At 40.3% G+C, this 23,505-nt stretch overlaps 1 protein-coding gene across 1 annotated transcript in view; it reads left to right on the plus strand.

Annotated features, from left to right (window-relative positions):
- SEC23IP (SEC23 interacting protein) overlaps positions 1-20,229 on the plus strand; it is a 38,715-nt gene extending 18,486 nt beyond the window's left edge. Inside the window, exons 11-19 of the mRNA XM_068961324.1 lie at positions 3-155; positions 1,718-1,813; positions 6,088-6,279; positions 12,040-12,195; positions 12,580-12,682; positions 13,886-14,071; positions 14,975-15,134; positions 15,621-15,722; positions 18,803-20,229. Coding sequence (XP_068817425.1) covers positions 3-155; positions 1,718-1,813; positions 6,088-6,279; positions 12,040-12,195; positions 12,580-12,682; positions 13,886-14,071; positions 14,975-15,134; positions 15,621-15,702 — 1,128 coding nt within the window. The 3' untranslated portion in view covers positions 15,703-15,722; positions 18,803-20,229. The remainder of the gene's footprint in view (positions 1-2; positions 156-1,717; positions 1,814-6,087; positions 6,280-12,039; positions 12,196-12,579; positions 12,683-13,885; positions 14,072-14,974; positions 15,135-15,620; positions 15,723-18,802) is intronic.
- Positions 20,230-23,505: the final 3,276 nt, after the last annotated feature.

Here is a 23,505-nt window from a genome sequence, read left to right on the forward strand (position 1 = left end):
AGATACCCGAAGAGCCAAAGCTGACGTTGGATGAGTCTTGTGACCTTGATGTTGAAAATGAAGAAGTCCTGACTTTGCAAGAAACTCTGGAAGCACTTAGTCTCTCTGAATATGTTAGCACTTTTGAAAAGGAAAAGATTGATATGGAATCTCTGGTACTGATGATAGTTTGATTCATTTTTGTCTGAAACTGTTTTTCCTGTGTATGAGATGGAAAATTATTAAGATTTAAACCCTTTTACATCACAATGAAAGCAGAGACTTAAGTGTTTAAAAAATTGAAAAAAATCAGGAGACTTTAAAAAAAAATAATCTGGGAAGACTTTTCTAAGTAAAACAAAACCCACAAGCCATAAGGAAAAAGAAATTGTGTAGTAGGGGATGCCATAAGCAATATCTAAAGGCCAGTGATAGGTTAAGAAGACAATTTGGAGCACACTTGTAGACAGAGCACTCATTTCCTTATTATTCAAAGTTGCTACAAATTAACTACATAAAAACCACCAACACAATAGGAAAATAGGCAAAGGATGTGAACAGATGTATATGGAAAATAAGCAACTTCTTATCAGGAAACTCAAGAAAAATATGAATTAAAAGTGCAGTGAGATTTTTTTTTAACCTGTCAGTTTGGCAAGAATATTAAGAGGTTGATGTTCATACACTGTGTGGCCAGGATAACAGGAAATAGGTACTGATACATACTGGAGTAAATTGGTACAACCTCTGTAGAGAGCAGTCCAACAGTATCTTTTATTATTTTTCAAATATTTATTTATTTGGCTGCACCAGGTTTAGTTGCAGTATGTGGGATCTTGTTCCCTGACCAGGGATCAGACTTGGGCACCCTGCATTGCGAGCGTGGAGTCTCAGCCACTGGGCCACCAGGGAAGTCCTGTCTTTTAAAATACAAAGAATGCATACACTTAGCCCAGCAATTTCACTGCCAAGGGTATTTCCTATGAAAAAATACTCACATAGGAGTATTTCCAAGGATACTCACTGTAGCACTGTTTGTAATAGCAGCTCCTTAGGAACACCTGTGTCCACTAGTAGAGTGCCCGTGAAATCATTTATGGTGCATGCACACAGTGGCGAACCCAGCTGTTGAATGAACGGGGCAGTGCCAGAGGGAGTGGTGTGGAACGATCTCTAAGGTTTGTTACATGAAAAGACCGAAATTCAGACCTGTTTGTGTATAGGTTTGTTGTTCAGTCACTAAGTCACGTCCTACTTTTTGTGATTCCTTGGACTTTAGCGCGCCAGGCTTCCCTGTCCTACACTATCTTCCAGAGTTGCTCAAATTCATGTCCATTGAGTTGGTGATGCGTATAAGTCACACACATGGAAAAACACGGGATGCCGTGTACACATAAGATATCTCTGGACGGAGAGCAAGTTGCCTGCAGTGTCTGTTCAGAGGACTGGGTGGTTGGGGCGGGTGGAGGGAGGAGACTTTATTTTACACTTAACATAACTTCGGATACTGAACAGCCCTGCGTGTTAAAAATTAAGAGAATGATTTAGATGTGGAGGCTGAAGATTTTACCACCTAAATTAGTTCATAATTAAAAATTACTGAGGGTGGGGGTAAAAAAATTAAGTTGACTAGGATATTCAGTTACCTTAGGTGATACAGTTTCTTTTCATAATTTCCTTTTTTCAGTTTCATTTCATGTATCATTAGATTGACAAATGTGCTTGTCTTCTTTTAAAGCTTATGTGTACAGTGGATGATCTGAAGGAAATGGGGATACCGCTTGGACCCAGAAAGAAGATAGCTAACTTTGTAAAACATAAAGCTGTCAAACTGGTAAGGTTCATTTCTGCTCCTAAAAGAAAACACAACTTAACTCTGACTAGCTTGTTTATATTTTGGAAATTTTTGTTCATACCATTATGGTTAGGCCAGTTACTGTGCTCCCTGCCCAAGGGAACAATAATTGAGTTGATGGAAGCCCAGAAGTGGGAGTCAGCCAGAACGGGGTTTAAATTCTTATTAAATTTCAATTCCTGGTTTTCCTGGGGATGATCAAGGTTCAGGTTAAAGGACTTTCAGTTTTTAAATTGGTATTTGCGTATTTCCCAGTGCAACATTGGATAAGTCCTAGATAAATAGATGAGCTGGTGACCCTAATTTCCAATTCAACTACTCATTAACTATATATTCATGAGCAATTTGCTTAACTTTTCTGGTCCTTGGTTTCCTTCATTTCTACATTGGGAGTGATAATGCCTTCCTTACAGGATTGCAGAGTGGATGAAGCCATGCACGTATAGCTAATCACCCAATAAATATTAGCTCATTTTCTGTCTTTCTAATCCTTCTCACCATCTAAAGAGATAAAAAGAACACACACATACATCTCGTTAAATAATAACCGAAAAGCAAAAATTGTCAGCAATCCAAAACACAGCAATAACAGCAACAACTAAAAAGCATTTAAGAAGAAGTAAAACAATTGGGAATAACTGACTTGTTTTATTTAATTTTCATTGAGTTAACTATACAGAGATTTTCTGTAAACTTAGGAAAGTTGGTAGCATTTAGAGTAGGTATTTTGTTTTTATTGTACATTAATTAACATGGTCTTCCTTGACCCTTCCATCATTTAAACTTCTGTGGTTCTTTACTTTGGAAAGAACTTAACATCCCACTTTATGTGTAATACGGTTATAAAGTCATAGGACAGAGCTGTTGTGATTAGCTAAGCAGTTGAGTTGTTTGGCATTTTCCGAGTGTATCTTTTGGATCAGGCACGTGCTGGATCCTTGGGACCTCGAGATGAACTGTGCGGTCTGTGGTCTAGCTAGAGCGGGAGATCTGACCACAGAGAAAGTATCGGTCCCCTGACAGCTCTGTCAGAGCCAGGTGAGGCCTGGCCGTGGGAGAAGGGACAGGCTGGTGAGGGAACACTTCCCCCAGGTGTTGGTCAATGAACCTGAAGGAGGGGTGGGGTCAGGGGAAATGGCTTTCCAGGAGGGGGCAAGTATTTTTCTGCAGTGGAAACAGCAAGGGGACTGAGAATAGGGTAGGAGAGAGGGTCCCAAAGGCCCGAATGGCAGAAGTGGCAGCTGGTCCTCAAATGTATTCTCATGGCCGTGAAAGGCATGGTGCTTTTTAAGCTAACACCATGAAATGCTGACTTGCTTATTAATTCTTGTCACAAATTATGATTTAGCACCAAATCATTTATTTAGTCTAAATTTTAAATTTTTTACTTCAGAAATGTTAAAATTTAAAGCTGTGTGCTATAAGCCACATCACCAGGGTCTTCTGCATTGCAGGTGGATTCTTCACCAACTGAGCTATAAGGGAAGTCCCTATAAAATTTCAACCATGAGCAAATATGCTTATAATAAATAATAAATGAGTTTTTAGGCATTGATTCCTTCCTGGTTTTTCCATTAATATTTTCTGTGTTTTGCTGTTGGTTAGGGCCTACTGGCCGGTACGCAGTACTAAAGGAAGAAAAAGTTGGAACAAATCGTAATGGAGCACATCATTATCAACCTGAATTTCACATTAATATGTGTATGTGAGGGGGAGAGAGAGAGAGAACTGGGCCACATTTTAGCAGCAGTGTAAAGCCACTGGGTCAGTTCTAAGGGACATGGTGTGAGAGCCACCGCTGTGGGTCAGTGGAACAGTCAGGGCACTTCCATGACTGGGCTGGTGTTTTAGAGTTCAGTTGGTTACAGTGTGGGTGTAGAGTTGGAAGAGGGTGAAGCTAGAGGCTGTTGGGAATCTCAGCATAGTCACTGTAATTATTCAGTGACTCGGAAATGGTTGGGATGTAATAGAAAATGGAAAAAAAGGGTGCGACTCAAAACACATGTTAGACACAGGATAGCGTTTGTGATGGTTGACTGAAGGTGATGATGAAGACTGAGTAGAGGGGCAGCATCTCTGGTGAGCAAAGTGGTCACACCAAAGCCAGGACACCACAGGTGTGTCCACACTGGACAGCAGCCTGTGTTCTCCACGTGTAAGCACGTGCGTCTGCATGTGCACATCAGTGAAGCACAGGCCTGTAGAAGTAGAGAAGCAAAAAATGAGAAGCCTGATTTCCAGGCTGTGCATCTGCCCTTGATTTTATATTTCAGTAAAAGGAAGAACAGAAAAGTGTTCTGTTTATAGTTCTTGAAAAGTCTCTAGAAGGAGTTCGGTTTGGCTCCTGTAGTAGCTTGGCTGTATCACTTATGGCACTTACAAGAATGTTTTGAAAGGGGTAAAAACCTATAAAGTCATCTTATTTTTTAAATTCAAAAATAATTGCCTCTGAATGAACCGTGACACTTTCTCAGCTGTGTCACCACTGATTGCTCTGGTTTTCATCATTAACAAGGTGCTGCTGGGTCAATAATGAGATAAAATGGTGCCTCCTGTTGATTTTCTGTAACTGAAAAGTTGCCTGTTATTTTTAATAAGGAGATCAGGTATTTGTGACTTGAAATTTTCCTTCCCCTTTGTAAACCATCTTAATCATTTTCCTTTGAAAAGAAATAATTCTTAGTGCTGGGAATATTGATTGTCAAGTATGTGTATGTTGGCTCGCTTTGTTTTCAAGTTACTGCCTCTGTCTAAGAGGGAAACAAAACAACAGCTTGCGTAGGACAGTTTAGGATCTATTTAGACTGTTCTCTTAGCAATTTAGATTGTTATGTTGTATGACTATAATGGGAGGTACTTTGAAGCAAGAAACCAAATTTAAACTGAAGAACATTGGTCACATTCTTCAGTTTGTGTTTTAGGCTTAATCCTGTGGTGTCTCCAAAGGGCAGAGATAACAAGGCCAACTCAGACCTTCATGGTGGGATCAGTTCCCAGATGGCTGGCGGAGAGCTTTCTTTTTGCTATATCATCTTTTGAATTAACCAGTTGGACTTGTTTCCAGGTTTCCTAGTATTTGGAATTCACTGATGGACAAGAGCAGTTAGACCAGTGTTTAGGCACTGTCAGTAATGTTCAAACAGAGACTTACCCAGGCATTCACAGCTTGGAGAGTGAGGACTACTGAGACCTGTGCCCATGGGAAGTCAGCAAATCCACCGTGACGGTCGTTCACATTCCCCTGACATTGTTGCCGCTGTCCTGGGGCACAATCACAAACCAACATGGGCGGGTTTTGTCTCATTACTATAGTGATACACCTGTTCTGTTGATGCTCCCAAAGATTTTCTTTACTGACTTATTTATGAAACGCATAGATCTTGAGTGTTCTGTTCAATAAGTTTTGACAATTTTTGCACCTGTGTAACCACCAGCCAAAACCAGAAACTGAACATTTTTGTCACTCAGTTCTCTCATGCTTCTTTCTAATCAGCTCCTCCTGCCATACAGCTCCTCTTCTGAATCTGATCACTATCGAATAGTTTTGCCTGTTCTAGAAGTTTATATAAATGGAACCAACACTGAAAATTCTTTTGTATCTTTCTTTTACTCAAAATAGTGTTTTTAAGATCCATGCAGTTGTAGTTTTATTTGCAGTTTACTTCTTTTTATTTCTGAGTAGTTATTCCACTGTATGAATGTACCACAATGTGTTCTTTACAGAATGCTTTTGAGGAAAACTTGTCAATGGCTTCATATAGACATAAGAATATAAACATGTTGGAGAAATAAATTTCTTAAGTTTACACCTCTTATAGGAAGTATATATTTTACAGTTACATAAGTACTTCTAAAATTATCTGGCTGAAGTTGAGATCATAAAGGAAGAAGTTGGTATTTTTAAAAAAAACTTCTATTAAAATTTTAAATTACATAAAAAGTGTAGGGCTCAGGGTATAATAATAGATAATATTTAGATTTAATTGTAGCTGTTTTGCCACATTTTTCTTTGTTCTTAATTTTCTTTTTCTTAAGAATTTTAAAGTAGCTTATAGGCATCATGGCATATTTTTCCTTGAATATTTAGTATGTGTCTCTAAAAGGACATTTCTCTAATTGACCACAATGCTTTCATTCTTAGGCCTAAGAAATTACTAATCATTCCTCAATATTGATATGGATATTTCATAGTGATAGCTGATAACTTTTCCCCCTTAGTTATATTATGACATTTTGGTATTTCATAGGAAGAGAAAAAAGCAACATCGGAAAAGAAGGCAGTGGTGGCCACTTCAGCAAAAGGACAGGAGGAAGGTGCTCAGAAAGCTAAAGACGTGGCTTCTCCTCCCTCAGACTCGAATGAGTCCAAGAGGAGACTCCCGCTTGGAGCGTCTGTCTCTTCTGTGCGTGTTGACTATGAGGCGTTTGAAGTTGGCACCGGACAGGCAAGTCAACACACTGACTCAGGCTGTGTGGTTCATGTTGGAATCCCTTACCTGGGTTATTTGGGCGACTTTAAATTCTTTAAATATTTATTCAACAATTTTTTAGGGGGAGGATGGAGAAAACTGATTTTCTCTTAATAAAAACAGTATGCTTTCATAATGTTAGAAGTATGGGATTGAATTGTACTGAACATATCACCTCGCCTTTGAAATTGTCTCTGTTTAAATCTTTTCACCCCTTGGTTTTATAGCGTTCAGTGTCTCAGCCACTAGAAATAGAAGTGGTGATAGAAAATTATTTTCAGAGTATGCTTAAACGTTTTTATTACTCATAGTTCTTCCCCAAGGGAAATAGTTTCTGTAAAAACCTACCAAGTAGTTGATAATGCTGCATTTAATGATAAACTTGTTTCACAGTGGCTTAAAAGTATTAAAATCTTTTTAAAGAAGGTTACTTTCAATTTATTTATAGTTGTATGGTTCTAATCTCTTCAGTGAGTTCATGACTGATTTAAAGAAGGCAGAAAATATTGCTGGATGTTTGATACAGCCTATTCAAGCTTTTAAGCCTAATTCATGCATAAAGTTTGCATTTAAAAGGATTTTTATTTATTTCTTTAACTTACTTATTGGCTTGCCTACTCCAGAGCGAACGAGCTTAGTAGTTAACAACTGGCAGGCTCAGTTGCCCCACGGCATGTGGGATCTTAGTTCCCCGATCAGGGATCAAACCTGCGTTCCCTACATTGCAAGGCTTGCAGAGTGGATCCTTAACAAAGGATCCTTGCAAAGTGAAGTGAAAGTTGCTAAGTTGTGTCTGACCTCTCTCGGCCCCATGGACTGTTGCCTGCCAGGCTCCTCTGTCCATGGAATTCTCCAGGCCAGAGTCCTGGAGTAGGTAGCTGTTCCCTTCTCCAGGGGATCTTCCCAACCCAGGTCTCCCGCATTGCAGGCAGGTTCTTTACCATCTAAGCCACCAGGAAAGTCCCCAAAAATGTCTTCTTAAAACATGAGCAAACTTGAACAGACTCTAGGAAATAAGAAAGGACAGATACTTTCTTAGCTGCATATGAAGGCTGAAGTGTAGGTTTGTGGAAACAGGCCCTCCCCATCACCAGGACACTCTCACTGCCTGCTTCTCCTTGCAAGTGTTGGCATCTGTGAACGTGGAATTGTGGATGTTGGTGGTCTGGACTCCCCTCTTCATAGCTTCATCACCATAGAGGTAAAGGAATCTACTTAATAGGTCCAGTTAAGAAACTTTTAAAGAAGGATTTTATTTGACCTGACTTGAGTCTCGAGTCCATTCTGGACCAATTGTTATTGCCTGGGGAGTGGGGCATGGTTTGATTGGCCCAGTCCAGGTCACATGCCATCTCCTTTGTTACCCAGAGGGTTGTTGTGGTAATCCACAGTATGCTTCATTCATGCTAGAAAGCCAGAAAGCACTGATTAAGGAGAAGATGAGGGGGAAAAATAAATCTCATAATCTCCTTAACCATGACTAATTACCATAAGCAGTTTGAACAAGGCCTTCTGGACTCTTGAGCATATATTTACGTATCTGTTTTAATAAAAATGGAAAATGCTAGAACATTATACAGGTCTCCCTTGACTTATGATGGGGTTACATCCTGATTAACCCATTATAACCTGAAACTACCCAAAGTCAGAAATGCATTTAATACACCTAACCTGTTTCCTGGGTGGCTCAGACGGTAAAGTGTCTGTCTACAATGTGGGAGACCCGGGTTCGATCCCTGGGTCGGGAAAATCTGCTGGAGAAGGAAATGGCAATCCACTCCAGTACTACTGCCTGGAAAATCCAAAGGACAGAGGAGCCTAATAGGCTACAGTCCATGGGGTTGCAAAGAGTTGGACACGACTGAGCGACTTCACTTAACCTGCCCAGCATCAGAACATTAAACATTAAATATGCTCAGAACACTTAAACATTAGCCTACAGTTGGGGAGAATTATCCAACACAAAGCCCATTTTTTAAATAGGCGGCCATAACAAACTATCACAAGCTAGGTGGTCTTAATCACCATAAACTTACTGTCGCACAGTTCTGGAGGCCGGAAGCCCATGACTCAGGTGTCAGCAGGGCCTTACTCTGCTCTGAAGGCCCGTAGGGGCGCCCTTCCCTACCTCTTGCCCTTCTGATGGTTTGCCAGCACTGGTTAGCATCCTTTGGTTTAAGCGTGCTTCAGCCCCCCTCCCCAGTCTTCCACTTTCATGTGGCCAACTCCCTTTGTGTTCATGTCATTTCCCTGTCTCTGTGTCCAGGTTTCTCCTTTTCATAATGACATCAGTCACTGGATTTAGGGCCCACCTTAATGCTGTAATGATTCTGTTTCCAAAGAAAGCCTGAGGTACTGGTAGAGTTCTCTTTGGGGGGAACACATTCAATCCATAATATTGGACCTGTAGGCAGTTTTTCACTCTATTAAGCAATCCAGTGATAAACAGTTTTAAACCAATTTTCTGTGAACATTTTTTATTCTTTCTTGCAGTTATATAACTGGAAGTATTTATATAGTTGGGCCAAAAGCCGTGAACACAAGAATGTTAATAGTTATTGCTACTTGCCCCTGGAAAGTTTGTACTCCCACTGGCAGCTTCTCTGCCTCTCTCTCCTCTCCCTTGCTAGTACTATCAATCATTCTTGTTTAAAAATGTCATATTCTTACTTCTATAACTTCTTCTAAAGAAATAATTTTTTCACATGCAAATAGGAGTTAAAAATTTTTTTTTAGTATTTTATTTATATCTGTGCTAACTGTTCAGTTCAGTTCAGTTCAGTCACTCAGTGGTGTCCGACTCTTTGTGACCCCATGAATTGCAGCATGCCAGGCCTCCCTGTTCATCACCATCTCCTGGAGTTCACTCAGGCTCACGTCCATTGAGTCAGTGATGCCATCCAGCCATCTCATCCTCTGTCGTCCCCTTCTCCTCCTGCCCCCAATCCCTCCCAGCATCAGAGTCTTTTCCAATGAGTCAACTCTTCGCATGAGGTGGCCAAAGTACTGGAGTTTCAGCTTTAGCATCATTCCTTCCAAAGAAATCCCAGGGCTGATCTCCTTCAGAATGGACTGGTTGGATCTCCTTGTAGTCCAAGGGACTCTCAAGAGTCTTCTCCAACACCACAGTTCAAACGCATCAATTCTTCGGCGCTCAGCCATCTTCACAGTCCAACTTTCACATCCATACATGACCACAGGAAAAACCATAGCCTTGACTAGACGGACCTTAGTCGACAAAGTAACGTCTCTGCTTTTGAATATATTATCTAGGTTGGTCATAACTTTTCTTCCAAGGAGTAAGCGTCTTTTAATTTCATGGCTGCAGTCACCATCTGCAGTGATTTTGGAGCCCCCAAAAATAAAGTCTGACAGTTTTCCACTGTTTCCCCATCTGTTTGCCATGAAGTGATGGGACCAGATGCCATGATCTTCGTTTTCTGAATGTTGAGCTTTAAGCCAACTTTTTCACTCTCCTCTTTCACTTTCATCAGGAGGCTTTTTAGCTCCTCTTCACTTTCTGCCATAAGGGTGGTGTCATCTGCATATCTGAGGTTATTGATATTTCTCCCGGCAGTCTTGCTTCCAGCTTGTGTTTCTTCCAGTCCAGCATTTCTCATGATGTACTCTGAACATAAGTTAAATAAGCAGGGTGACAATATAAAGCCTTGACGTACTTCTTTTCCTATTTGGAACCAGTCTGTTGTTCCATGTCCAGTTCTAACTGTTGCTTCCTGACCTGCATACAGATTTCTCAAGAGGCAGGTTAGGTGGTCTGGTATTCCCATCTCTCTCAGAATTTTCCACAGTTTATTGTGATCCACACAGTCAAAGGCTTTGGCATAGTCAATAAAGCAGAAATCGATGTTTTTCTGGAACTCTCTTGCTTTTCTTTCCCATGATCCAGCGGATGTTGGCAATTTGAACTCTGGTTCCTCTGCCTTTTCTAAAACCAGCTTGAACATCAGGGAGTTCATGGTTCACGTATTGCTGAAGCCTGGTTTGGAGAATTTTGAGCATTACTTTACTAGCATGTGAGATGAGTGCAATTGTGTGGTAGTTTGAGCATTCTTTGGCATTGCCTTTCTTTGGGATTGGAATGAAAACTGACCTTTTCAGCAGTCCTGTCGCCACTGCTGAGTTTTCCAAATTTGCTGGCATATTGAGTGCAGCACTTTCACAGCATCATCTTTCAGGATTTGAAGGAGCTCAACTGGAATTCCATGACCTCCACTAGCTTTGTTCGTAGTAATGCTTTCTAAGGCCCACTTGACTTCACATTCCAAGATGTCTGGCTCTAGATTAACGATCACATCATCATGATTATCTGGGTTGTGAAGATCTTTTTTGTATAGTTCTTCCGTGCATTCTTGCCACCTCTTCTTAATATCTTCTGCTTCTGTTAGGTCCATACCATTTCTGTGCTAACTGTATCTCACTGTATTTCTTTGAGCACTAGAGAAGTTAGATGTTTTGTCATCTGTTTTTTATGCTTTTTTAAAATGATGTACTAGTATACCTATTTTTCTTTTGGGCTGCTTTTCTCTTTACTGGTACTAAAGAATTCTTTATATATTAGAGATGTTGGCCCCTTCATGTGAATATTTTTTCCAGTTTATAATTTTTTTAACCTTATTTTTTTTCTGAAACTGATGGAAGATGTGTAATCTTGAAAGCACCTCCTTTGTGGTCCCCATCAGTAGCAGAAACTATTGAATTTGCAAATTTAGGGGCAAACCAGGGGATATGAAGTCTAGACTTTGTTAGAAGGGCAGCCTAGTTAGTAGAAAGAGCTTTGAATTTGGGATTAGATGTCATTCTGCCCCTCACCGTGTGCTCCTGAGTAACTGCCATCACCTACTTGGGTTTCACTGTCTTCGTCTGATATGTGGGCATGAGGGTTCCTGCCATGCCCTCTGCTCTCAGTGGACCTCTGTCATGCCCTTGATTATGCCATTCCTTGTTCTTCATTCTCAGGATACTGAAATGATGGAGGCAGAAGTTCTGTCACTGAGCATCAAACAAAAGAGCTTTGTAAACTACAGAGAGCTGTCCGAATGTGGGTGCTTTCTCTTATGCTAACAGTTCTCTGTGAGCTGAAAGGCTACATGTGAGCTTCCCCCACACAGGAGCTCTTTGGGGATAAATCATTTTTCTAATGGAGAGAAACATGCCTAATGAATGAGGATGGTAGTTTTAATAGAAGTCACAGTCACCGGATGCTTAAAATATGCTAAGCACCTTATGTGGATTTGATTATTAAGTGTGGTTTTTCAACCACATTATGAGTTTGGCATTGCTATGATTCCCATTTTATAGATGAGGAAACTGAAGTGGAGGCAAGAGAGATTGAGAAACTTGTCTGAAGACACACAGTAAGGAGTGGAGTCAGGGCTCAAACCCAGGCAGTTTGATTCTAGAGTCTGCAGTTTTGACCACATTTATAACTAACCTAGAGATGATACTTCTCTACACTGTATATTTTATGCTTTATACAATAAGTGAAAGTCTTAGAGGATGTAATTGTGGGTAAAGATTTCAGAGGGAAATTTTTTGGTTCTTCTGTGCTAGCAGCAGCTGTCCGTTACAGTGATCATTAGTATCGTAAGCTATACGTTACAGAACATCGTCTGTATTGGGGTGCTTTTAATTAAGTGAAGTTTTAGTTGAACCTTTGATATTTGTGTTTCATGACATTGAAATGACTGTCTTTCATTGTTTTCTGATTCTTCCTAGGTTTCTGTTGTTTACAGCTCCTTAGACTTTGAACCAGAGATTTTCTTTGCCTTGGGATCTCCAATTGGTATGTTTCTCACTATTCGAGGAGTGGATAGGATAGATGAAAACTACAGGCTTCCTACCTGCAAAGGATTCTTCAATATTTATCACCCAGTGAGTGACTTGCATTTACTTCTGCTTTGAAGAAGACAAAGCACTAGTCCTCTTTATCCTGATAGAGTCTCAGATTCGTATTTCTTGGGAATTAAAACTGATTTTGATTTTGTACAACTCAGCCCTCTGACCTAAAAAGTACAGTCTGATACTTTGCAATAAACTTTTCTACCAGAAAGCCTTTGTTCAAGGAAACGATTCTTTTGTTTTGTTTGCAAAGTAATTTTCTCCACAAACTGAAAAGTTGTCTTATAATTACCAGTATTTGAATAAGGTGTGGAAAAAAAATAAAAATCTCTGGTTTGCTAGTTATCTGTTTTCTCACTTAACTAAGATACGTAACTCAAAACAGCTTTCATAAATTTCTAATTCTTCTGTTTATAGCTTGATCCAGTGGCATATCGATTAGAACCTATGATTGTACCAGATTTGGACCTGAAGGCAGTTCTCATTCCACATCACAAAGGCAGAAAAAGACTTCATTTAGGTAAAGAGAAAATGCTAATAAAACTAATTTCCTTCCTGTCAGTTTGTGACCTGTCATTTAATGATTTGGGATCTTCCTGTCATTTGTAATAAGTTATGAGCATTTTAACACTAAGGTCTTATTTAAGTGCCTACTATGTGCAGAACCTGTTTACTAAATATTTGGAGGAGCTGTAAAGTTATAAAAGAGTTTCTTCTTGATGATTTCTTCTTGATAATATTTGATATTTGTTGATATAATTGATACAATTGTTGATATAATGAGGAATGGGGGAAGTTGGTGATAAAGTGAGATGCATACATTTTGATAAAATTTGGTAAAAGTTTTTGGAATTGGGAAGCATAGTTGTTTTTGAACTAAAGACCAAACCATCAAGAAATAAATTTGACGCTCAGTCAAGTGAGCTGTTTTTTCCTTGGTAACTATAAATAAACTTTTTCTTTTAAATAAATTTTATTGAACAAAATGGATTGATAATAATTCCAAGTAGGGTTTAGGTTTCTTTTATGCCTCTTAATGGTGTAGTATTCTTATTCATAGGTTTAAAAGGAGAAGTGATCATGCCCTCTTAAAATTTTTGTTCTTTTTTTTTCTTTAAGCTTGCATCATGCTTTTCAAATGTAATTAACTTTTGAAGTTAAAATGAGAAATTTGATACATTGATATTCTTAAGATTTTGAATTAAAATATGATTTATTAGACACAAGTAGAAAAAGTAAAGGGGCAGTAGTTTCTTCATTTTTAAGTTAGGAGTTTAAATGGTGATTATATCAGAATCTCAAGTTCTCAAAACCATTCGCCAATGCATAATAGAAGAACAGTCATCTTTTTAGTCTTGTGGGCCCGTTTTTTGACTTTTAAAAAAAGGCCCATAAATGTGCTTATACCTTTTTATGGTATTTGCATTCTGGTTTTTTTTTTTTTGGAAGAGAGGAAATATATAGGTTTAGGCTGGATCAAGTTTAGTCATTAAAAAAATGATAGAGTAAGACTCCACAGAACATTTTATTTATTTATTTATTTTCACAGAACATTTTAACATGTTGAGTGTTCTTGGCTGAGAAACTCCCGTGTATTTGACATTTAAGAGAAGAGTAAGAGGTCTTATCCAGTCTGAGAATAGTGTAACTTGTGTTTTAACTTCTGTGGTGCAGAATTTTACCCAGTAACTAATAACTTGTTATGTCGTCTTAATCTCTGTAGAGTTGAAAGAAAGTCTCTCTCGTATGGGATCTGATTTGAAGCAGGGTTTCATTAGCTCTCTGAAAAGTGCTTGGCAGACATTAAATGAGTTTGCCCGTGCTCATACCTCTTCAACTCAGTTGCAAGAAGAATTGGAGAAGGTAGCCAATCAGATCAAAGAGGAAGAAGAAAAGCAAGTAGTTGAAGGTAAATTTGACATTTAAGGCATTTTCCAGTGCAAAAATTATCTGTGAACAAAGCACACATGAATTATTTGATGATGCTTTTCCATTATAGTCCTTTCTGTTGAAATGTAGAGGCTCTTCCTATAAAGGAAAATCTGTTTGTACAAACTGTACTTCAAAACCTATGTCATCCTTTCTTTTTAACCTAGGTTTTGGGCTGATAGTTGCAGGTTTTACTTTGCTGCTGTTTAGTTGCTAAGTCATGTCCAACTCTTTGCAACCCCATGGACTGTAGCCCATCAGGCTCCTGTCCGTGGGATTCTCCAGGCAAGAATACTAGGGTGGGTTGCCATTTCCTCCTCCAGGGGAGCTTCCTGATCCAGGGATTGAGCCTGCTTCTCCTGCATCTCCTACACTGGCGTGAAGATTCTTTACCACTGAGCCACCTGGGAAGCCCAGGTTTTACTGTACAGGCTTTAAATTTTGTTGAGATTCATAAGGCCAGAATGGAATGTCGGAGTTGAGAACTTAGTTGGTATTCAGGCATCTGAATGACCCCCTGTGAGAAAAGCTCTCCTGGTTCTGTGTCTGACTGTGTCACTGTAGACTATACGTGCAATGTAAAGTCGTTGTGCCATGATGTTTTTGATTCTTTCAGGTTCTAATTCTATTTCCTTTCTCTCTACAATGCCCTCTTACCCCTTTTCTTCAAAACTCCTGTCAGCTGGTTGGCTCTCTCTCCTCTCTCCCGGGCAGCCAGCCCCTCTCCCCCTGGCTCTTTGGAGGAATGGGAAGTGAGCCTGGTAGCTCCCCAGGCTGCTGCGTGTGTCAAGCAATTTTCTCTTGAGCCCAGAAAGTCAGCTAAAGTCAAAGGATAATGATTAAGTGATTGACTTTGATATTGAAATGGTTTGAATTCTAGCAGAAAAGATTGTTGAAAGTCCAGATTTTTCCAAGGATGAGGACTACTTAGGAAAGGTTGGAATGTTGAACGGAGGCCGTCGAATTGACTACGTTCTTCAAGAAAAGCCAATAGAGAGTTTTAATGAATATCTTTTCGCTCTTCAGAGTCACTTATGCTATTGGTAAGTATTTTCACCTTTGATAGTGTTCATGTGGCCTTTAGGTGCCAGCATATACCGCAGTTCTGTGAGAGTCTTGCTGAATTAGCATTTGTTACGGAATATTAATTTGAACACCCTTATATTCAAAATCAGTATTTTCCCCCATTAGCTTAGTTATCCACAAGATGGCAGCGTGTCACCTGCATTTGACCAAAGTCCTTTGGTACTTGCACATATTGCTGGGATGCCTTTCAGAGTGGGAATGGTAGGGACTTTGAATGCCATCCTTTTATATATCCTGTGTCACCAAGAAGAACGGCAGCACAGCTGTTTTGTTGCTGATCAGTCTTTATCCATTTTTTAAGGATAGCCCTGAGATTACACAACTTTGTTTTCATTTGCCCTCCTTAGGTAGAGTTGAATAGAACCAAAGCTGGCTTTCCACCTTTATGCATAGAGGTTAATTTATCATTATCTCTTAAGTAAATGTGCTTTTCTTTTTAATAGGGAATCAGAAGATACTGCTCTGTTATTACTTAAAGAAATTTATCGAACAATGAACATTAGTCCAGAACAGCCCCAGCATTGATTGGACTTCAGCTTCACTGTGTGAGTTTATCTTTATTTTGTGTATAAATTCTGAGGCTTTTTTTGGCTGCACCCTGCAGCATGTAGGATCTTAGTTCTCGACCAGGGATCAAACCTGGGCCCCCTTTGTTGGGAGGAGAGTCTTAACTCCTGGACCACCAGGGGAGTCCTATGTCTTTCTCGTCCTCTCTTAGTCACCTGGCAAAACCTTAATCCTAGGAAGCCCAGTTGTCTCTTACTCTGAACCTCACCCGAGTAGCAGCACATGGCCAGAGAAAGGTCATGCAGTTGTGCTAACCATACGCGCTTCAAATCTATGACCAAACGCCCAGCGGGCAGTCAAGCCTGCAGTATAGCTCTGCCACACTTGTGCTGGTCAGTCCCCTTCCCCACACCCTGAGGTGACTGTTACTTTGCCCCTTTCTCCTCACGTTTCCCACAGCCCTTGACCGTGACCCTACTCTCACACACTTCGGAGAGAAGCCAGAGAACCCCGCTCTGACGACCACCAACTTTACCCACTCTTCTCACCTTTGTATCTTTGTGATTTTCCAGCATCCACCCACCTATCCATTCATCCACCCACCCACCCGCACACCCAGCATCTATCCATCATTTGCCGAGCACCTTACTTACCTGTGAAGTGCCTAGGCCCTGAGGGTCACAGCATTGGACTACACAGTCTCTGCCCTCAAGGATCTTCCTTCCTCTAGGGGAGGACAGACAGTAAATAAACAATGGAAGTGAGTCAGATGGTTAAAAATAGAGCAGCAGGATAAAGGGGAGAGGGAATACCTTTGAGATGGGAACAAGTTGTTATTTATATAAAATGGCAGGGGACATCCCAAATGATAGAATGTCATTGGAGCAACTGAGCCAGGTGGATATCTGGGGAAAGATCATCTCAGACGGACAGAATATATATCAGAACAGAAGAGCTGCCTCATTCTTTTTAGTGATTGTGTCGTATTTCATTGATTGTTACACCACAATTTGTTTTAACCATTCCTTACTGTTGGGCATATAGGTTTACTAGTATGAACAGTGCTTCAGAGATACATTATATTTAATAGTTGTATTTCATTCATAGTTCTTTTTATTAAAATCCTTAATTTATCTACCATTGTTGCATGTTTAATGATGTTCCGCTTTTTATTATAAATAATTCTTAACATGTAGTTGTACGTACTTTTTGTGCATCTCTGACTGTTTGCTTGGCCTAAATTCCCAGAAGAAGTATTGTTAAATCTAAGAGTTGTCACATTTTAAAAAGATTTTTGATCTGTATTTATTGGGAAGTTATATTTCAGAAGGGTTGCAGAAGTTTCATAGCTACTGTCAATATAAGTGCTAGTTTTTTTCTACCCTTGTCCATATTGGTTATTACTGTTTTTTAAAGTTTTACTAATTTGATAGCTAGAAATTGTTATGCATACATGCTAAGTCACTTCATTCATGTCCGACTCTTTGCAGTCCTATGGACTGTAGACCTCTAGTCTCCTCTGTTCATGGTACTCTCCAGGCAGAAATACTGGAGTGGGGTGCCATGCCCTCCTCCAGGAGATCGTCCCCGCCCATGGATCAAACCTGGGTCTCCTCTGTCTCCTTCATTGGCAGGCAGGCTCTTTACTGCTGGTGCCACCTGGGAAGCCCAGAGGTGGTTACATCAGTGTTTCATTCTGCATTTCTGTTACTAGTGAAATTAAGCGTGTTTAGTGTTTTTACTGGCCATTTCTTCTTTTGTCAATTGCCTGTTTTTGACCTTTATGCTTTTTTCTGGAGGTGGGAGGTATGATAGTTTTGCTTCTTATTGATTTATAGTTTTGATAGTTAAATTAACATTTTGTCATTACAGTTTCTTTTTTTAATTTTTTTTTGAGTTTGGCATTTGCCTTCTAGTAAATAAATACACCATTTTATTTTGAGGGGGGTAGGATCAGGGAGCATGTTTTAAAAATGTGCAGGCCAGTCTTTTAATATTATTTAGATAATTACATTTATTTTCTTTTAGTTTTTATATGGTTTTGTTTTTTCACCTGAGTCTTAGAAACTTAACTTCTCTGCTTGAGATTTTCTTGGCCTATGCTGATAGTGTGCACACAGGTCATGAAATCTGCAGGCTGGTGGGGGTGGAGGCACCAGGTCAATATCAGGGAATTTCCCCTCCTTCCTGTTGTCAGAGAAGTGGTCTGCAGCATCTTTGCTTTCTTTCTGGAGGAAGCATTATTATTTTTATTATTACATTTTTATACCCCTCGTTGAGGCTGTTTGGGATTTGATATCCCCACTTTTTGTGAGGGTCTCTATGCCTTTTAGACTCCCCACCCTGGGCATATTTTCTTTGCATGATGCATAAAACAATGTTGCATCTTACAATTGATGCTGTCTTAGATTCAGTGAAAGTTTTTAATATCTGCTGGTCCAGTTTCTTAGGCTATCATAGTCTTGGCTATTATTCCAAATGAATTTTGAAATGATTTAAATTCTCCTGACATTCTTTCTGCACAAAACAAAGCAGAACAAACAAAATCCAAACCATAGCAGTTCTAGGACTGTGACAGCATCACCTGCTGTGAAAAATTAAGACCCTTTCACCTTACACATGATTTGTTCACTGTACTTGTTTTATTTCTTCTTATACATGATTGTAAAACTTAGGCAAGAGCTTAGTTCCTAACAGTATACTGACACTATAAAATAATTTAAAATCGTAACAGTCCTTCTATACGTGGTGCATTCAAGCATCGACAGTCTTGCTGAATTTTTTTTCTGTCCTTTAACTTTAGAATCGCTCTTTAAAAAGCCTCAGATTAACCTGACAGATAACTCACTCTGTGTTTTGTCTTTTATTTTTGTACTCATTTTGTTACGAAGACCATGACGCTGGTTGACCTCACTGAGCACTCCCTGATGCCCTCCTGTCCCTCCAGAAGGCCTGTCTGAGGACTTGGTGTTCCCGGGCCACGTTCTTCCAGGCAGTCTGCAGTGTTCGCTGTCGCTTGACAGTGTGTTCTTTTATTTTAGAAAGGAATGACAGTGAGTTTTTGTGTTATGTCTGTAAGTTTGTAAAGATGACCAAGGACTCTTTTTTTCTTTTCAAGACTCTTGTCTTTACAGAAACTTGCAGTCTAAATTACAGTGCCGAGAAAATCCTCAGAGGACATTCCCAGTCCGCTCCTGGGATGGCCGACAGAAAAGTGATTCATCGACAGTTCCTGTGCTCTCATTCTCAGATGTAGGGGTTCATTTTAAAGAAAACATGCAGAACAAAAAGACAGTGAAAAAAATCAGTACCACATTTGGACTGTGTAGATGAGAAAAAGAAATGTTTAAAATGATGCAGTTTAAAACTCTTCAGATCAGTTTAATTGTACAGTTGTCAAAGTAATATGTGATATCAATGAAGAATATTTGTTGCATGCAAACGGTTGTTTCTTTTTCCTAAAAAACTGTTGTCAGTGGTCTATTAAACTTGCATTTTAAAATTAATGTAGTATGTTCTACAGACTTCTCAAGAAACTATAATAATACAGTTTTTTAAAAATTTATGTTCAACTTTTAAAAATGTGAATTATAGTTCGGGCTGCTTTAATGCAGGGTTATTTGTATTTGTTAAGCGGAAGAAACCAAAATCACTTCTGTTCCAAGCTCCGCTGTGGTCTTGGAGCCTTCCAGGCTGTTGCTGGGAGGAGAGTGGGGAGAGGAAGTGAGATGCTGGTTCACTTCACGGAAGTCCTGTGAACGCTCTCCCAGGGCCGCTTCCGCTGGTAGCGGGGAGCAAGCAAGAAGTTTCTCCCATTTTGTCACCCATGGTAGCTGTGCAATCGCCTTATTGCTGAAGTTGCAGTTAATATGAGAACCACAGTAGAATTTTTTGGGGTTTTGGGTTTTTTTGCCTTGTGTTAATTTCACTCATACCAAAGTATTGGAAAGTATCAACTTCTAGACTGTAGCTCTGCTTCATGAAAAGACTGTTCTGTGATGTTTTACTTTGTTTTACTGTAACTTCAGATTGTCTGAATATTTTCCTAATAATCCATGGGAATGCTGATCTGCTTTTGTTATGCAGTAGGAACGTTTGACACTGTTTACATAGCTCTCATGGAACATAGAATTTTTTGAAGGCCGCATATGATACACATTTTTTGTGTATAGATATTAGTGTGAATAAAACAGTAACATCAGTGCATTTTTCTAAAGCAGAAAACTTCTGTAATTTTCTTGTCTTCCTTAAAAGTATTCCTTTGAGTTCAGTGTTCATTTACTTTTCATTGTGAGCATCTGCTCTATGGTTAATGTCTAACTATAGCATTTGCTCCTAATAATAGAATTAGGACAGTAGAGTTTTTGAACTGCAGCTGACCCCAGACAGCATATGTTCCAACCACCTTATTCTGCATCCAAGGACACGACACTAAATGCCTTTCTCAGGCTGCTGGTGGCAGATGTGGGCTGGAGTATGGTTCCACCCACTCCCTTTTGGCCTTCATTTCTCGACACCAGTGCTATTACTTTTCACTTAATTTCCTCCTAACTTCCCCAACTGATGAAATAAATAAGAGTTATTTATGTATATTTTAATAAAATCCAGTTTGATTTTTCAACTTAAGCTGGTTTTGTCTGTATTATTTAACCTGTGTTTTCTGAACATTGAGCAGAGGAGAAACACTTGAACTAGTGTCCATAGTAGAAACATACACCAGAGCAGTTTTAGGAATCTTGTGATTTTAACACTTCAGAAGATATAAAGTAGAATTTGGGGGGCATGTATTTATATCCCTCTTCAGTTTCTTAAAAAAACAAACCTAAAGTCAAAACAGTAAGTAGGTCTGAGGACAGAGTCTCTTTATTAGCATATTGTTGACAGTTTTAACCACCCTGCCTAGCAGAGTCTTGTCACAAAGTGAGGCACGTCCCAAATATTTGTTGAATAAAACAATTAAAAAAATCAGAAGTAGAATTAAATAAGAGACCTTAGAATGACTGTTCAGACCAAACCCTTTACAAATTACATATTTTCTTTAATTTTGCTTTCTTTTTAACATATTTATTATTTTTGTCTGCACGGGCGTTTGTTGCCGCTCTTGGGCTTTCTCTGGTTGCGGTGAAGGGCTTCTCATCGTTGTGACTTCTCTTGTTGCAGAGCATGGGCTCTAGGTGCTCAGGCTTCAGTGGTTGCGGCCCATGGGCTTAGTTGCCCTGAGGCACGTGGAATCTTCCCAGGCCAGGGATTGAACCTGTGTTCCTGCACTGCAAAGGTGAATTTTTAAGCCCTGGACCACCAGGAAAGCTCCCCATTTTAAACATTTTAGATGAGAGTATAGGTGTTGAGTAAAGCTTGACCTCCTCCTTTTCCCCAGCAGCTCGTCCTCTCCTAGGACCCTCCTGCTACTGCTAAGTCGCTTCAGTCGTGTCCGACTCTGTGCGACCCCATAGACAGCAGCCCACCAAGCCCCACCGTTCCTGGGATTCTCCAGGCAAGAACACTGGAGTGGGTTGCCATTTCTGGGTTGATGCTCTCATTTTCTTCCAATGAGGGACGTCAAGTCTCTAGTGATTCTGAAGTTGTTTCATATGCAGAGTTTGGGACTAAAGTTAAAAAGCGTCAGTGTCTGAAATTGAAGGTCAAAGAGTTGTAAAACTGATAAGGACAACCTAGGTCTGGTTTGTTAACGTGGCCGTAGTGAAAGGAAAGTTATCTTCCAAGTCTGATGGGCCTGTGTGTTTTGTGATTTCACCAGATCCGGATGTTTCTCAAAACCAGAGTGTGGCTATAGTATTGATAAAAGAAAACTTGATAGGTTATATTGATTTTTGAGGTTAGTCTTGAATATGTTACTGGAAAGGTGTGCTTTACATAGACCCTTGAAAATGAGGACATAAAGTGTAGACAGCGCTGTCCTGGCGAGGGTGATCCTCTGTGCAACATGGCGACTCCCAGCACTGTAAATAGAGTGCTGGAGATGAGGACTGTCCTGGAAATTCCAGAGTCGTTGATTTTGGTATTTATTTTCCCGTTGTTTCAGGTTGTTGACTTGAGGCATCTAACTTCCGTTAAGTGTTGAGCCTCATTTCACTGAACAGCATTCTCGTGGTGACTTGTTTCCTATGTAGATCTTCCCGTCTGGGAAGAGGGTGCTTTGAGCTGCAGACACTGAATGCTCTGATTTTACTCTCAAGTTAATGGTTCTCATTGTGACAATAATTTGGCACTGGTTAGTATGAGTTATTAATAGTTCCCCAGGGCAGGTCCTCTAAGGCTAGTTGATAGAATTTAGTTCTGTTACGAGTTATGACAAACCTAGGCAGCATATTATAAATAAGAGACATTGCTTTGCTGACAAAGTGTCTGTCTAGTCAAAGCTATGGTTTTTCCAGTAGTCATGTGTGGATGTGAGTTGGACCATAAAGAAGGGTGAACGCCAAAGAATTGATGCTTTTGAGCTGTGGTGTTGGAGAAGACGCTTGAGAGTCCCTTGGACTGCAAGGAGACCAAACCAGTCAATCCTAAAGGAAATCAGTCCTGAATGTTCATTGGAAGGACTGATGCTGAAGCTGAGGCTTCAATACTTTGGCCACCTGATGCGAAGAGCCAATTCATTAGAAAAGACTCTGATGCTGGGAAAGATTGAAGGCAGGAGGAAAAGGGGACAACAGAGGATAAGATGGTTGGAAGACATCACCGACTCCATGAACATGAGTTTGAGCAAGCTCTGGGAGATGGTGAAGGACAGGAAGCCTGGCGTGCTGCAGTTCGTAGGGGTCACAGAGAGTCACATGGCTGAGCGACTGAACAACAAGCTGAGGTGCTGACATGCCATTTCTGCTCTTGTCCGTCTCCCTGCAAAGCACCAGATGGACCGTCAGTTGACTTGTCTCCTTGCTATTTCTATAAGACTTCCAACAGGTATCAGTCTTTTTCTGGTATTTCACCTCTAAAGTGAGCTTACCAGAATCTTCACAGTATGTTAAAGAGTGCAGGTGCCCACCTGCTGTTGAGTCCAAGCTCTCTACCTCGTAGCCGTGGGACCCACGCAAGATCGTTTTCTCCTAAGGTCTTGGCAAAGTGTTTCTGGTCAGTTTCCTCTTCCATGAAATTCCTCAACCTCACAGTTGTGAAGCTTAAACAAAAGTATGAGTAGAGTATAGCGGTTCTGGGCTTTAGTAAGCACTCAGAAGATTAGCTAATTATCACTACTGTTGCTCTTTTTATCATGAGCACTCAGATTCATGGAAGACCCACGTCTTTGTGCCACTTGTAGTCCTCCCTGAGCTGTACTTGGCCAGGTTTCTTATCTCTGAGCGATGCCGGGAGGGCTGAGCATCCTCCAGGGACGCCAGGTGTCTGCAGGTGTGCAGGCCTAGAGGTGCAGGTGACTGGGGAGGACACAGGAATTGTGGAGCCAGTTGGGGTGGGGCTAGGGGCGGGGGTGGTAATGCTCACGAGTCTGTCTTCATGCAGGTCAGTGGGACTCTTGGAAAGCACCTTAGAATAACTTCTATGTGCCCTGATTCTCTAAGCTCTTTTTGGTATAAGGATCAAAAAAACACGTTTTCCTTCCTAAATTCTGCCTTCTTTTCTCCCTATTTTATTTTCCTGCTTTAAAACACCAACTCTGCTGCAGATTTTCTCAAACCTATTGGCCCCATGGACAGAGGAGCCTGACGGGCTACATCCCATGGGGTCGCAGAGTCAGATGCGACAAGTGACGTGGCATGCATGCAGCATTGACCTCACAGAGCTCTGAGAGTGACTTCATGTTGTTAACACTAGTGGGCGCTCGTGAGACAGTGCAGCCTCTTC

This window comes from Capricornis sumatraensis, chromosome 23 (assembly GCF_032405125.1).
Source record: "Capricornis sumatraensis isolate serow.1 chromosome 23, serow.2, whole genome shotgun sequence".
NCBI classification, from domain to species: Eukaryota; Metazoa; Chordata; class Mammalia; order Artiodactyla; family Bovidae; genus Capricornis; species Capricornis sumatraensis.